The sequence below is a fragment of the Pteropus medius genome, unplaced genomic scaffold, assembly GCF_902729225.1.
Source record: "Pteropus medius unplaced genomic scaffold, Ma_sr-lr_union100, whole genome shotgun sequence".
Taxonomy (NCBI): Eukaryota; Metazoa; Chordata; class Mammalia; order Chiroptera; family Pteropodidae; genus Pteropus; species Pteropus medius.
The window spans coordinates 8,772,132-8,788,811 of NW_024344370.1; the positions used below are offsets into that span (position 1 = coordinate 8,772,132).

Here is a 16,680-nt window from a genome sequence, read left to right on the forward strand (position 1 = left end):
TCCTTTGTTGAATATACTTACTGGAGGAAATATCTTCTCCCAGTGTGTGACTTGCCTTTTCACTTTCTTAATGGTGTTTTTGAGGAAGAGAAGTTCTTAATTTTAATGAAGTTTAATTTATCTACCTTCCTTTTATAATTAATTCTTTTGTGGCTTATTTACAAAATTTACTCACCCCAGGGTCATGAAAATATTCTATATTTTCTACTAGAAGCTTTTTTACTTTTCACATTTAGGTGTAGTTCTATCTAGAAGTGATTTCTGGGTAAGGTTTTTACGTGGAGTAAGGACAACACCATGTATTACCCTTTCCCTATCACATTTCAGTGATAGGGAAATGTGTTATAAATCAGACACTGCCTATGTTTGGCTCTGTTTTGGCTTCTCTGTTTTGTCCTATTGGACTATTTGTCTATCTTTGCTTTAGTTATTGTACTTTATAAGGTTTAATATATTTTCAGTTATTTTTTTGGATTTTAATTTTATATTCTTTTTCTAGCTTTTTGAAATGAAAGCTTAGATAATTGGTTTTCCTTTTTTTTTTCTTAAATATGCATTTAAAACATTAAAGATTCATCGTAGTCATGGCTTTATTCAGTTAAAAATATTTTAAAATTTCTCCTATGATTTCTTTTTAGACCCGTGGGTTAATTAGATATATCACCTAATTTCCAAACATATGAGACTTTTCAGTTATTGTTGTTACTGATCTCATTCCTTGAAATGTGCTAGGCTTTGTTTTTCTTTTCTTTTTTTTTTTTAAATGATCCCATCATGTGGTATTTTAGTAAATGTTTTATGTGCATTTGAAAAGAATGTGTGTGGATTGTAATGTTTTATGTATGTCAATTAGATCAAATTTGTTAATTATGCTATTCAACTATTATATATCCTTATTGATTTTATGCTACTTTTCTCATCATTTACTGAGAGATGTGTGTTAATCTACAATTATGGACTTGCCTGTTTCTTCCTTTCATTCTATTTTTGCTCTCTATATATTGAGGCTATATTATTAGGATCATATAAGTTCAGAGGTTTTATATTCCTGTAGAATTGACCTTGTCCTAATTATGAAATGTTCCTCTTTTTCTCTAATAATGTATTTTGAGTTAAAGTCTAGTTTGTCTGATTTTAATAGAGCCACACCAGTAAGTTTATACTTGCATAGTATATCTTTTTCTTTTTCTTTCAGTATTTATTTGTGTTCCATTTATAATGTTTCTCTTATAAAAAGGAAATAGTTGGGTTTTGGTTTTTATCCAATCTGATGTCTTTTAATTTCAATATTATGTCTATTTACATTTAATGCAATTACTGAAAAAATTGGGACTAAGTCTACCATCAACTATTTGTTTTCTGTTTGTTTTTGACTGATCTCTCTCCCCCCTCCCTTTTTTTCTTTCTTGCCTTCCTTTGTATTTAAAACATTTCTTAAATTTTTTGTTAGTTAATTTCCTTTGTATTCAAAAAATTTAAGAATTTTTTTGTTACTCAGTTTTCCCCTCCACAAGATTAGGACACTTATTACTCAAGTGATTTTCCTAGAAGTTATAACATGCATCCTTGACTTAACTAGAGACTATCCTTGCAATTAGTATTTTACTTTTTCAAGATAATGAAAAAACTGTGTAATACTTTAATTTCATTTACACCTTCTTGTCTTTTATGCTGTGGTTGAGTAGTTTAATTCAACACATATTTTTAAACACCACAATATATACTATTTTATATTATTTTGCCAGCAGTATTCATTTAAATTTACCTTCTAGTGTTCATTCTTTTCACTGTTGCCAGGTTTCCATTTGGTTTCATTTGTCTTCTGCCTGAAGAACTGCCTTTAGTATTTTTTAGTGTACATTGTCAGTGAACTCTCTGAAAAGCAGTTCTTTTTTTCTCATTAGGTTTCAACCTGAATTTTTTTCCACTGAATGATCTTTCAGTTACTTTTATTTCATTTATTGTATTTTCAGTTTTAGGCTTTTCCTTTGATATATTTTAATTTAAAAACAGAGTCCAGTTCTCTGGTGAAATTCTCTACTTTTTACCTATTTTCTTGAATGTAATCATACATATTTTATGGGTAATTTTGATAATTACAATGTTTGTATCACCTGTTTCTATTTGTGTTTTGATTTCAGTCACTTTTTCCTGTTTCATAGTATGTCTGGTGAATTTTGATTGAATGCCAAACATTGTATAGGGGAAATTGGAGAGCCTTTGAATTCTATTCTCTTTATCTGGAGAGAATGTCATTTTCTCTGGGTGAGGAGATAGGAGGATATGACTTCAACCTTGATCTAGTTGAAGATGGTCTCTTGCTGATTTACTCTTAATCTCAGGTTTTAGCCATCCTGGGGTTTCTGCTGCAACTCTTGGGTGTTTATCAAAGTATTGCCTTGTTGCTGGGCTCAATTTTTGTCTTTCCAGCACTGTCAGACCTCTCCTTAGCTCTTTTAGTCTCTTTTAACTGCTACTTTCAGCTTGAGTTCTTGTGGGCAAATATCTCATGGAGAAATGTACTAGTTCATCAGACTCCTTTCTGCTTTGCCTAAGATCCCATATCTTAAGTTCTGGCTGCCTTTGTTGTTTTTAGATGCTGTATTAGTTTCCTAGGGCTCCTTTAGGAAACTACCACAAATTGGTAGTTTAAAACAGTAGAAGTATATTCTCTCACAGTTCAGGAGGCTAGAAGTCTAAAAATAAGGTGCTTGGCAGAGCTCTGCGCACTCTGAAGGCTTTAGGGAAGAATCCTTCCTAGTCTCTTTTTAGCTTCCAGTTGTGGTCTGCAGTCCTTCATGTTCCTTGGGTTGCAGCTGCATCACTCCAGTGTCTACTCCATCATCACATAGACTTCTTTCCACATGCCTCCTCTGTGTCTCTGTCTAGATTTTCCTTTCCTTATAGAGGGTACTAGTCATTGGATTAGGGTCCACCCTAATCCAGCATGACCTCATTTTAATTTAATTACGTCTGCGAAGCCCCAGTTTCCAGTAAGGTCATAGTCATGGGTTCTTGGGGTTAGCCACTTGAACTTATCTTTTTGCCAGGACACAGTTCACCTCAACAGATATCTTAAAACTTTTTAAAAAATCATATACAGCTTTTATAGCTGATTTTATTAGGATGATTCATTTGCCAGAATGAAACTTTAAAATGGGGGCTTTAAAATTTAATTTTTAAGAAAACAATATATTCATATAGTTCAAATTTTAAAATGGGGGCTTTAAAATTTAATTTTTAAGTAAACAATATAGTCATATAGTTCAAAAATCAAAATGTATGCAGTCTTATACAGTGACTCCATCCTTGTCCTTCCTCGTTTGCAGTCAAAACTATCATTATTGTGTTTATCCTTTCTAGATATGTAAAATGTATAAGATTTTAAACTACTTGATTTCTAACGAATCTTCCATTCCAGATATTATCTGATTCCTGATCTCTTTCCTCAAAGAATAATAACCTCACTCAGATTTTATAAAAGAAGTGAGTGGAAGACTAATATGTACTCTTACAGATTGTTTTTGGCCAACCATTAATTTTTTTTGTAGGCAACTGTTTTTACATAATAAAAGCGAACATCACATTCATTACTGTGGATTTGTCTTATTTCCTATGACTTACTCTTTTTGCGTCTTATTTATTCAGTTGTGAAGGAAATTTATGCTTTTGAATAACTTAATGTGCCAGTGTACAAGCAATAGAAATTATTTTATTTATATACCAAAAACAATGAGGGGCACCTTGTTTGAAAAGCTTTTTATTGTTAAAATTCATAGTAGTGCTTACCTGCCTTCATTGTTAGATAGCATTGTCTTTCATAATAAATCATTCTTTTTACAGTGCTCTCTCAGAGGAAGAGAAAACTACATTGCGTGCAGGGCTGATCACTAACTTCAATGAACCAATAAACCAGGTTAGTGAGAAAATGAATGCTAACTATTGTTTCAATTCCCTTAATTTTTGCTTCCTTTCCAAACTAATTTTGTTTCTTGGCATTAAAAGTAAAACCTTATTACATAATATTCATTTGTGATGTTTGTATACACTACTCTATTGGTTTTTTAATTTTGAAATCTAGTTCTAGCTGTTAAGAATTTTGGTTAGATTTGGCTGTTAATTATTTAAAACTGAGAAGTCATTTTAAGATGTACTTGTACATTTTTTACACTTCCTCAGTTTTTGAACCAGTATTGAAAGCAAATCTCTTATTTATTTATAGTCTTATTGCATAGAAATTAAATTTGATGATTTAGATGATTCCTCTCCCTCTTTTTCTAAAACAACAGGATGATTTCAGAATAAAATAAATTTTGCTTAGAGATACAAAAATTCTTAAATTTTTACAAGTTACTACTATTTTTTATATTTGATTTTTTTAATTCGAATCATAAGGCACACTGTACTTGGTGGTTTATCCAGTGCAGTTTTATTTCAACCTATTTAAATGATCTCAGTTTTCTGCTTTATAGTTCCTGAAGGAGATGAGGGAAGATGGGGCAGGGGTGGTTAGAAAGGGTTTGGGTGATTGAGGGGTAAACTATTGCTTAGATGTTCTGTCAGCCAGCATTTGGGAAATACTGATCTGAACGGATACTATTATTTAGATACCTAATATTTGATGTTCATTTCTACTCTTAGGTCAGTGGTTGTCAAATTTTGTGATCTTAGGAGTTCCTTATACTGCTAAAATAAAACCCTAAAGGATCATAACTGTTGATATTTACTGTATCAGAAATTAAACCTGAAAAAATTTAAAATATTTATTAAAAATAATGAAACCATATGTGTTAACATAAATAGAATTTTAAATAATGAACAATGGCTATTTCTGCAAATAATAAATAATTTAATGGGAAGAGTTGCATTGTTCTGCATTTTTGCATATCTCATTAATGTCTGGCTATTTAAAAGAAGACATCTAGGCTTTTGTATCTGCTTCTTCATTTACTCTGTTGTGATATATTATTTTGGTAGAAGCTGTATGAAGGAAATGATATAATACTGGGAAAGGAAGGACCTCACAGACTCCTGAAAGAGTTTTAGGCCTCTCCAGAGATCCATAGATCACACTTTGAGAACCACTGTCTTAAGCAACTGTTTAGTGAAATTTTTGTTCACTTCGATCACATATATAATTAACCAAAAAGGAGATTTACAACGAGGAATGCATTCCTTATCAATTGCTTTGATTATATATGTTTATTTCTGATGATTAGTTTTTTTCCCCTCTAGATTGCAACTCAGATTGCAGTGCTGATTGCAAAAGTTGCTCGATTGGACTGTCCCCGACAGTGGCCTGAACTGATTCCCACTCTTATAGAATCTGTGAAAGTCCAGGATGATCTTCGACAGCACAGAGCATTACTTACCTTCTATCATGTTACTAAGACTTTGGCCTCTAAACGGCTGGCTGCTGATAGAAAACTGTTTTATGATGTAAGTGATTTAGCACAGTTAAATTTAATTATGAAAACTGCTACTTGTATAAAAACATTTATAGTTTTACCTCTCTAAATATTTTATTGAAAGATTACAAATTTTTTATAATTGCTCTCAAAAGGTTCAGAATAATAGATAACATCTGAAAGAATTTAAGCTGGCTAGTGATCTGTCCAGTAAGATTACTTCATTGTCAGTGAGGAGGATTGGTTGGTAGAGAACAGTCTGAAGGCAAAGACTGGTTTGAGGCTATCAAAGTAGTTCAGATGAGATGATAAAGCTCTTAAGCGGACTATTGGTAAAGGGAACATTAAGGAGAGTATAGAGTTGACATTTAGGAAGTTAAAATTGGCATGCCTGGATAACTGGTAGATGTAGAGCAGATGTAGGAGGGAGTCTGACATAACTGGGGGTGGTAGTCCCTTATTGAGTGTTTTAGCACCATTTATTGAAAATGCTTTCCTTTCTTCATTCAGTTGCTTTGGCACTTTTGTATTTGACAAACATCTTGTTCTTCCAAAACAGCAATTTTCATATTGCTCAACCTAACATTTTGGACTGTACCATGTAATACTGGTGAGCCTCAAAATATTTTTAACAGTGTTCTTACCTTTGGAATCCTCACTTTGATAATAGAGCTTGGCAATCCGAATTTTTAACAGGCTCTCAAGATGATTTTTGTATACATCAAAGTTTAATCCAGAACCACATTATGTTCTCTTTATTTTTAACCCAGAAAGTTTAAATAGCCAATCTTGTTTATCTGAGGACAAACAATCATTATCACTTTTGCTTGATATCTAACTAGGAGTAAAGAAATGGACAGCTTATCCTCTCATGTCTTTCTATGAATTTTTTATTGATTTTTCTCAAGTAAAGAAATGGACAGTTTATCCTCTCAAGTCTTTCTGTGAATTTTTTGTTGATTTTTCTCACCTTTATCCCCACCTTAGACCCTTTCAGTTGTTTTTATATTGGAAGTTTTCCATATAAAAGTCACATATCTAGAAGATTCCAGGTTACAGTTAACTCTTTATTGCCCTTCTAAAGAAGTTTTAATTCTTAGTTTTGCTTTTTCAAGTTGTACTCTCCTAATGTGTTGCCTTGGTTTTCAGGTATAATTTATATTTAGCCTAGGCAAGCTCTACAGGTTATGTCTAATCAGGAGCCTTGTTTGAGTTAGCTTCCTGACCACTTCAACTTTCTTGTTTGGCTTTCTTGTACTGTGAGGCTGTTTACTCTCCATGTAGCATGAAATATGGGTTTACCCAGCATATTGCACTTATTTCCAGCACAGTGCTAAGTCATAATTACCTTTCTGAGATCTACTACACTATGAGTTTTATAGGAAGGACTGTAGCTTTTACCGTTATAGCCTTACTATCAAGCTTAGAAGAATGCAAGTAAGTAGTGGTTCTCAATAACTGTTAATTAAATGAATAAACAATAGAAGAGACTTGTTCTTAGATACCTGCTAGATTTCAAAGTGTAGTATAGTGCAAAACTTCAAAATAGGAGTTTTGGGAGAATATACAAAACTCAAGATACCTGGGGAAAAAACAGTTCAGCTTAGCACCTTTTATTTTGGAGTGGAGTAGGTGAACCTGAAACATAGTGTAGACTAGGAGGGCAGTCTCGTCCTATGAGGTTGGGGTACAAGATGTGTAGTTTAATTGAAGATAGCATATGCGGGAAGACATTATTATAAAAAGCAATTTTGCTAGTTAATAAAATAGCCTTTGTTATTTTGATAATCCAAAATACAGAAAAATCTTTCTTTTAATAAATGTTTGCGGTAATGCCAAGATGGTTTTCATGTACTAAATTAGTTTTCCACATTGAAAAAACGTAAGTTCATTGTTGAGATAGTTGCTAGGGCAAAGTAGTGCAGTGTACACGTAAAACTGGCACAAGCTGTTCAGTGTGTCCCAATAATTTTATATCATATTTTTCTTCTACATTAAAATAGATTAAGTTCTTTTCAGGGGTGACAAATTACAGAATCAATAGGCGAGGGAAAATTGTTTTGCAGTAACATAATCGAGCTTGATTTGTCACATAAAAGGGATCATTTTCTATAAAATAGTATGTTTCTTATACAAACCTGAATATAAAAAAGTTTACGTTTAAGTACAGTTAAAATCAAGATCTAAAGTTTATGAAAGCAAGGAAATATAAGGTACAAATAATAATTCTAATGTAATTATAAATTTATTAACCAAATAATATCATGTAGATGTGATGTGTAACCCACAAAGGTACATGCTGAGGTAAATGGAGTAATCCAAACCTAACAAATGAAAAGATCTTTCGAGATCAATATATTTCACTTGTTTTTGGAAAATAGGTTAATAATTATGAGAGGACCTGTTTTCCAGTGAAGAATGTTTCTTTGTACTAAGCAGCTTTGGAATTTTGACCCAGACACTTAAATTTATGATTCTTTAAAAAAATTTTTCAGTTTTAAAGTTATATGATTCTACGAATTTATAATCTTTATTATTCTAGGTTAATCAGTATAAGCACCATTAAAGTTTTGAAGTAGAAATTTTAGTTATAGCATAATTTGAAGATAGATGTTTGCATTTTTAATCACTGTATTTTTCTAGAAGCCAAGACCTTTGTATACTTAGTCTCATTCCTTTTGTATTTTCTTGGCATAGAGTTAAGGTCTTGACCTACTGATCTTATTAGATTCTTTGCTGTGTAATTTTGATACATAGTTTACCCTTGAACAACGTAGGTGTTGGGGGTGCCAACCCCTGCATGGTCCAAAATCTGTGTATAGTTTTTGACTCCCCCAAAAGTTAACTACAGTTGTCCCTTGGTATCCAAGGGAGATAGGTTCCAGGACCCTCATGGGTACCAAAATCTGTGAATGCTTTAGTTTCTTACATAAAAAGATGTAAAACGATGCATATAGTCGGCCCTCCGCATTCGCAGAATCCCAATGGGAGATCGAAAACAATATTATAGATCCATGGTTGGTTGGACCTGCAAATGAAACCCAGGGATACAGAGGGCCGACTGTATATTTATTGAAAAAATCCACATATAAGTGGACCCACATGGTTTAATGTGTGTTGTTCAAGGATCAACTGTCTAACCAGTTAGACAGTTTTCCTAATTAAGAAAATTTCAAGTATACTCTTGTTGAGAGAATAGTATAACATATTCCCATATACCCTTCACTCATATTTAACAGTTCCCGAGGTGTTGCCATGTTTGCTTTTCCTCTTTGCTGGAGCAGATCCTGACATGCTTCATCTAAAAATATTTCAGTATAAATCTCTAAAAAGGACATTTTCCATAACCTGTTTTATTAGGAATCTTTTTAAGGCTTTAAATTGGGAGTTAAATCTTAAAGTCTTACTTCAGCTTAAGAGTAATTCAACAGATACTGATTGCTTACTGTATATAAGACATACTATAGTCCTGAGGGAGATGAAAGACAATCATAGTCTTGATGTTCATGGGGAAAGTCATAAGGCTCAAACCCTCAAAAGTTATTTAATAAGCTATTAAAATCTGCAGTGGAAGGAAACAAAACACTATGTTACGTTGTCATTATGATCAAGGCTAAAATGTAACTGAATTTTAAAAACGGAAGAGTTTATGATGAATAATATTCCCACTAAACAGCATATGTATTATTTGCATAGTGAAGATAAAAGAAAACTGTGAGGCAAGGTAAAGTCAAGTTACCATACTTCAGAAGAGTCTTACTCATGAGTTACTATGTTTTCTGAATAAACAAAACAAGCACACAGCTCCTTTGAGATGGGTTGGTTAAAACAGCTCTTTCACATTTTCTTCTTATAAATTTATAACTTACTTCATGATACGGTCCTTAGGGGAAGTTCCCAAATAGTTGAAATTCTGACTGTTAAATTTGAGAATACCAAGGTGCCGCTTTTATGGTTATAGCCTTATAGCTCTATCCTTTAGGATTTTACAGTGTAGTACAATTTATTTAAAAGAGAAATGTACTCACATTTAGGGAAATCATCAAATAGATTAAATAGATCTTGTTTTCAGTTTTGTTTGCGTCATTTTAATTGCTGCATTAAATGCAATGTTGATTCTAGATCTTGTTTATTGCTCCACCAAATTTTATATTGGCTTTTTAAAAACATTATTCAAAGAATGACTCCAATAATTTATAAAGGGTCATTTCTGCTATGAACTTGTGTGGGGAATTGAACATGTGTGTGTCTAGGCTTATATTGATATTATTAGTCATTAGGAAAGAAGAACCTTTTGGTGGGAACTTTAAAGGAGAAGAGATCCAAGGTGACTAGCTTGATCTAAAAAAAAGAGGAGCTGTGCACTGAACAGAAGAGATTTTGGATATAGCTTATCCTTTCTGTATGGTTCACAAGGCCTCTTCTCTGGAGCGTGGAAAAAAGAGAATACAAATTTGAAAACCTTATCACCCAAACCTCTGTAAGTTGCTCTTAAACAGTATTAATCTGTGCTTTGTTCTTTTACTTATTTATCTGTCCATTGACAAATATTTGGGTTCCTACTCTGTGCCAGTCACTGAAGTAGATGCCTGAAATACAGCTGTGAGCAAAGGTAGAGTCCTAAATGGAGAAGAGAGTAGTTTCCTAACCTCCTCCCTCTTACTGAATTGATACTTTGGATACATAAGAGGATTGTTTAGGCACCAGTGGCTGAAGACAGGCTGTTCGTAGGATTAGAGGATTTAGGGCATCTGGAAGATGGGCCAGAGTGATCCTCCTGGGCCTGAGCTGTACCAATGGCAGGTTGAAAACAAAATGAAAATTTTGGTTTTACTGAAAAAAAAATATAGGTAACAGATGTTACAAGTCTTTAGGAATGTCCTTTATTGAAAGTAAATAAATACTAGTTGAGAGACATTGGCAGTTTGATTGGAAATTGTTTTTGAGATAGATCTTGTACTCATCAAAGCTTCTGGCCTGACACATTTTGGTAATTTGATATATATCTTTATCATGACTAAATGGAAACAAATTTATATTTAAGCCTTGTGTTACAGATAAAGTTGATTACTACTAAAATAACTATTTTTTTTTTGTTAAGAATGTACAGGTGCTTTAAAAATTTCTTATGAAAATCTTAAAACATACAGAAAATGGACAAATATAAACTACCATATGCCCATTACCTAGACTTAGCAGTTACCGTTTTGCTGTTTTTGCTTTATTGCTTTTTTCTAAGGTATTATAAAGCAATTTAAAGATTACATGATATTTTGTTACTAAATAACTTCAGTATTCATCCGTAAAAGGATAGATTTATTTTTATATGACCAATTTCACGTTATCACACCTAAGACAAGCAAAAATAGTGATTTAATATTATTTAATATTTTTTAGCCAATTTTCTACATTGTTCTACAAGTGTTTTGTTTGAGCCAGAAAAATAATGTGTGGGTACATTTGGTTGTGTCTCTTAAGTACCTGTTAATTTAGAATAGTATTCAGTTCCTTTCTTTTTTTTATGCTATTGATGTGTCGAAGAAAATAGGTCAGTCGTCTTATGCAATTTTGTACGTTCTACATTTGTTTATGCACCTTGATTAGATTCAGGTTAAGCAGGTTTTGAAAACTACAGTTTATGGGTAATATTTCTTGCCCCACCATTCGTAATGAATTACAAGACTTGATTTAAGTCTTTTGGTGCTAACTTTTCTTAGGGAAAATTGTGAGGGCAGTAGCCCTGGGGCAAAAAATTTTAATATTTGAAATGCTAAAAGAAATAAAACTTCCTATAAGCATTCCTTTTTGATATTCATGGAGTCAAGTCTTTTTTTAAAAATCAGCAGTCAATGGGCGGCACTGTTTCTTCTGGTTTAGAAAAAGAAAATGCAAGTATTTGGAGGTTATGTGCACCAGTACCTAAAAAGTTTCATTAAATAGCTTATTTCTATATTATCTAACTGAATGTGCCCTTCCCCTTCCACATTTTTGTGAAGAAATGTAGAAGGAATATTTTTCTTTTCCTACTTGCTTGCTTTCTTACTTTGTTTTCCAGTTGAGACTTCTGTAAGCATACATCTGCTGATGTTTTCTGGAATAGATAGAAGCTTGTGCAGGGCTTATGTATATAAGATAGTTGGCAGTATTTCTTTCCAAATTCTTCTATTTTTTTCCTCTTTATTAGTCTCCCTCTTTTCACTGTTGTGCTGAAAAGTATTTCTATTCTTTCTTCGTTCTAACCATCCCTACTTGTTTAGAGACCTTTTGTAGGCTAGCTAAAAAGAACCCTGAATTGGAGCTTTAATAAATGCCAAATGTCTTTAACTAGGTGCTTAGCTCTAGAACTAGAAACAAAGGAGAATATCAATTAAAAGAAAAATTTCCATATTACTTTCCGTTACTTTCTTGATTTCTGTTTCAAATGCATTATGCTTTCATTCAGCAATACCTGCTGTGTGCTAAGCTAGTTATGTGGTTTTCATATTTGTAGTCCTGATTTAAAGTAGTAATTTTATATTATTACTTTACAGGGCCAGAAGAGGGAAAAATTAATAAAGATCTTACTTTGCTATTAATATCTATAAATGTTACTGTGTTATATTTTTTAAGAAATGGGAATGAAAATTTCAAACATTGGTGATAGTTGCTTAAGGTGGAATGGAGTAGAGCCTTTGGTAACCTGAATTATTGAACTTGCTCATGTTTTAGAGTCAAAGTATGAATAGAGGATGTTTTTATGGAGAAAAATCAAATTTTATTTTAATGACTTTGAGTCCACCATGATGAAATATTTCCTTTTATCCAAATCTTATGACAATAAGAACCTTGGTAAAGTATTCAGAAATGTTCTGTGGCATATTCTGTTCTTTGTATTGGGAGTGAGTGGGGAGGATTTTATGTTTGGTATGCATACTATAATTATGTCGTGCATATGCAGTGGTGGAATTCTGTAAAGGGATATTCTCCTGGTAACAGAAGCTGTGGCTGAAAAAATTATAACAGATAAAAATAGTTTTGTCCTTTTACTACTATTGTTATAAAATACCTTTGAAATAAATCAGATATAATTTCAAAATATACTGGTGATTTAGGGTGGCAGATTCTCCCTTAATGTTTTCCTTCTTGAGCTGTTACCATTTTCCATTTGGTCAACTTCTTTTCTCAATAATCTTACTTTTAATTGAGGAACTAGGTAGGGAACTAGGAAATGGTTACCATTATTTTCTTTATTGAGTCTGACAAAAAGTGATAGTGGTATTATATATATAAATAAATAAAGTGAAAAACATTCAGTTTATATCAACTGTATCTTGCATAAGTACTCTATACAAATGATAGAGCAAAAGGACATATTTTCCTGTGGAGTGGTGCACAAAAGAGATAGGACTTACTGTAGAACTTGTTAGATGAAATTCTGATTCAAATAATGCATTGCTTCAAACAGTTCATTGCATCTATACTAGCAGCAGTATTGGTGTCAGTGAATTTGTGGGAAATTTTCCCTTTGCGTAGTTATGAAAAGAAAATTCTATTATTGAATTATATAATTTTTGGAGAACAGGATTTACTGTATTGATTTTGAATGTATGGATTAGTATCAACTTAATATTAGTTCATATTTTGATATTAAAAAGTTTAGAACTTATTTATACAAATAATACTTATTTCTTTTATGAAATTACTATGTAGTTAATTGGTAGTTACTTTATTAAGAGATATTAGAACATAAAGATTAAAAATGCAGGCTCTGAGCACCTTTCCTGATTTAAAATTAAATCTCACCTGTTCCTCTTATTAATTTTGCTGTTTGCTCGTGGACAAATTAACCTTTCTGTGCCTCAGTTTTCTTATTGTAAAAGGAGAATAATAATATTGACTGTTTAGATTGTGATGTTTCACTAAATTGATTTACTGAACCCAGGAGGCAAAGGGCTGAAAGCAGTACCTAGAGCAGAATAGGGTTCAGTAAATGTCTATTATTGTATTCTTAGTATTGTTATTTGTATCATATAAATTATCATTATCTGCATAAATACCTTTATCCTGAAAGTACCTTTTAAAAGATTTCAGGTTACTTTAGGTAACACTGATACAAAACAATTTCTTTTTAAAAATTATTTGTGTGTGTATGTATGTATTTATTTATTTATTTATTTTTATTATGGTGACATTGGTTAATGAAATACAGTAAATTTCAGATGTACAATTTAACAGTAAGTCATATATATCTTTTATTGTGTGTTCACCACCCATAGTTAGATTTCTTTCTGTCACCACATGTTTGACCCCTTTTACCCTATCTACTTCTTTCCCTTACCCCCTCCCCTCTGGTAACCACTAGTCTATGTTTATATCCATGAGTCTCTGTTTGTCCTGTTTGTTTAGGTTTAGGTTTATATCCCATATCCAAATGATATCATGTGGTTTTCAACCTTTTCTGTCTGGCTTATTTTGCTTAGAATGATCATCTCAAGGTCCATCCATGTTTGCAAATGGCAGTATGTCATCTCTTCTTATGGCTGACATATGTATATATGACAGTCTTTCTGAACAATTTTAATAGAATTTGTATGTAGAAGTAAATGTTAAACAAATGATTTTAAGGAGGAGATGTAAAGAAGGCCCATAAAATAATTCAGGTTGTCTTTTTGTTGTAAGCAAGAGACTAGTTCAGAGTATAAGTTTTTTGTTCTTATTTAAAATTTGGATATGGCACTCTTTGGGATTTATTTTATTTACTACGTAAAGACAGTATAAAATATATCTAAAAATTATAGTCAAGGCTATCGATTTCAGTTTTACTGGTTGAAATATATACTACAATAAAAAAGTATACTTTAGTTTAAAACTTAACTTCAGGTCTTGTGTATAATTTCTACCCTTGCCTACCCTATTTCTAGTCTTTCACGTTATTCTGACTGACAGAAAATATTTTTATGACTTGTATGTTTGGAAAAGTATAGGATACTATAACTTAAAATTACATAGTAAGTATTATAAAAATTAGGATGATGGATGGTCTGACTCCAGACATATTTTAGCCTCATATTCTGAGAAAGTACTTAACTTACTAAGAAAAATGTTAAAGTTTTTTGAAGTTACAAGTAAAAGTTACAAGTTTCTTGAGATAAAGATTCTTTTTTAATCCTTTCAGATTATACCCCTTATAATTAGATTGAGTATATGCTTCTCTGTTATAACAGTATTTCATGGGATGATGTCAATTTTAGACCTTTGTGCTGTTATCATATTGATTGGGATAATTATCACTATAATATTTTGGCAGTAATAAAACATTAGGATTAAATAATTTGGTATTACTCTCTGAACTATTGTATGTACATTTGAAAATATACTAAAGCGACTTAATAAGTAGTCATTGTACTTATCAAGCATTCACCCAAGACAAGGGAGAGCCAAGTCCTACTCCTGACTCATCAGTTGGTGAAGATAGGAGTCACTTTTAGATTCAGACAGTGTATTATTTATTTTGGACAGAGAAAAGAAGTTAGAAATTGGTACCAACTCCTTGTGGTCTTTGTTCCACACACCAAAAAGAATGGCCAAAGCAATAGAGCTGAATGACTCCAGTGCAAACTGTGGGATGCCCCGTTGCTGAGGAGCCCGTTCTAGACCAAGTGGTTTTATTTTCTCTGCAACTCTTTCTGAGGAGCTTGGGGCAGAAAGCCTTATTATACCTTATCAGAACCCAGGAGGCAGGAGAAAACTGTCTCATGACAGGCTAGCAGAAGAGGGAGGGAAGTGAGCATGAGATTGTCCCTAGCAGTTCCTTACTAGCCTTCCATTCCAGAAGGACCACAGGATGTTCTGCCAGTACTCAGATTAGCTGAGGTTCAGGCCTTTTCCTGTGGCTTATCAGTCGCCAGGGGACATGGCAAAGCTGTTTCTCTACACGTGTAAACATAGGCCGTTAAAATTACTGAATTACAATAATAGAAGTGGAATTTGACTTTTCCATAGAAATATTATTATATTTACAAGATTGCATTTCTGACTGGGTTTTGATATCTAACCTTATTATAAATGCAATGTTTAATTAGTCAAAATGATATACTTATGTCTTGAGTAAGAATTCTGAAGTATGCTAATGATAACTAGTCATATGGACTTTCATTTGATTTTTATTTGAATAAAATGACCATGTAGGCTCAGTTGGTTTGCTCTTAGAGCCTCTGGAAAAAAACTGAAGATAACACTGGAAGATGGTTCTGCCTCAATTTGGGAGGCAGAGACTAACTGCATCTCAGTGTGAGAGTTGACTTTTTAAATATCAGAAGTTACTAGGAAAGCAGCCTGACAAGTGATATGATATGTATGTTCCTGGCTTTAAGAGCACAAAAATCATATGGATAACACTGGCAGAACACAGAAATTTGTATATTGACTTGATATAGTCAACGATAAACCATAAATCAGTGTTTTAAAAACTCAGCGTTGCAACCTGTAAGCAGAAGAAAAAAATATAAATTGAAAACATCAGACTGTAATGCTTGCATTAGGCTAAGTCTTGGTTCAAGAAACTAATATTATAGGAGGTTGAGTGAGTGTGTGTGTGTGTGTGTGTGTGTGTGCGTGCGCCCTCATAGCAACAGCCAATGTAAACTGCTTACTGCTGTGCCGTTTGGCTTAAAAAGTTTGAAATGTTGAGGTAAATGACTCTTGACTATTTCAAATCTCATTGATAATGTGCGCTCAATTTAAAAACAGAAACGTATTACTATGTAGGTCTAATTGATTACTGAAATTTATAATGTGAACAAATTTGTTGATATTTCTTTGCAGTTAGCCTCTGGAATTTATAATTTTGCCTGCTCTCTGTGGAATCACCATACAGACACATTCCTTCAACAAGTTTCTTCTGGTAATGAAGCTGCAGTTCTAAGTTCACTAGAACGAACTCTACTATCATTGAAAGGTACTATTAGACTTGATATGTTCATTTTTGAAATGACATACCTCAAAACAGTCACCAAAGAGTTCCTCTGATGGATTTTCTGTTCCCAGTCACATTGGGAAAATAAAATATTAATCTCTACCTCAGAGACAAGGGCTTATTTATAGTTTTTGTTTGTTTGTTTTTTTGTTTTTTGTGGGGGTTGAGCGGGGTGAGAATAGCTCTTCCTCTATTCTAATTGACGAAAGTGTGCGATAGTTTTTTTTATATCACATTACCACATTACTTGCCTTTCATGACTCTGAATACATTCCTTTCAAATACTCTTACTTTATTTGCTTCTACTTTACATGTCTC

At 32.6% G+C, this 16,680-nt stretch overlaps 1 protein-coding gene across 6 annotated transcripts in view; it reads left to right on the top strand.

Moving 5' to 3' along the window:
- IPO11 (importin 11) overlaps positions 1 to 16,680 on the top strand; it is a 163,862-nt gene that overhangs the window by 22,488 nt on the left and 124,694 nt on the right. For all 6 annotated transcript variants that reach the window (XM_039870008.1, XM_039870011.1, XM_039870007.1 and 3 more), the window contains exons 4-6: positions 3,844 to 3,916; positions 5,236 to 5,439; positions 16,212 to 16,344. In XM_039870008.1, the coding sequence (XP_039725942.1) occupies positions 3,844 to 3,916; positions 5,236 to 5,439; positions 16,212 to 16,344 (410 nt within the window). The remainder of the gene's footprint in view (positions 1 to 3,843; positions 3,917 to 5,235; positions 5,440 to 16,211; positions 16,345 to 16,680) is intronic.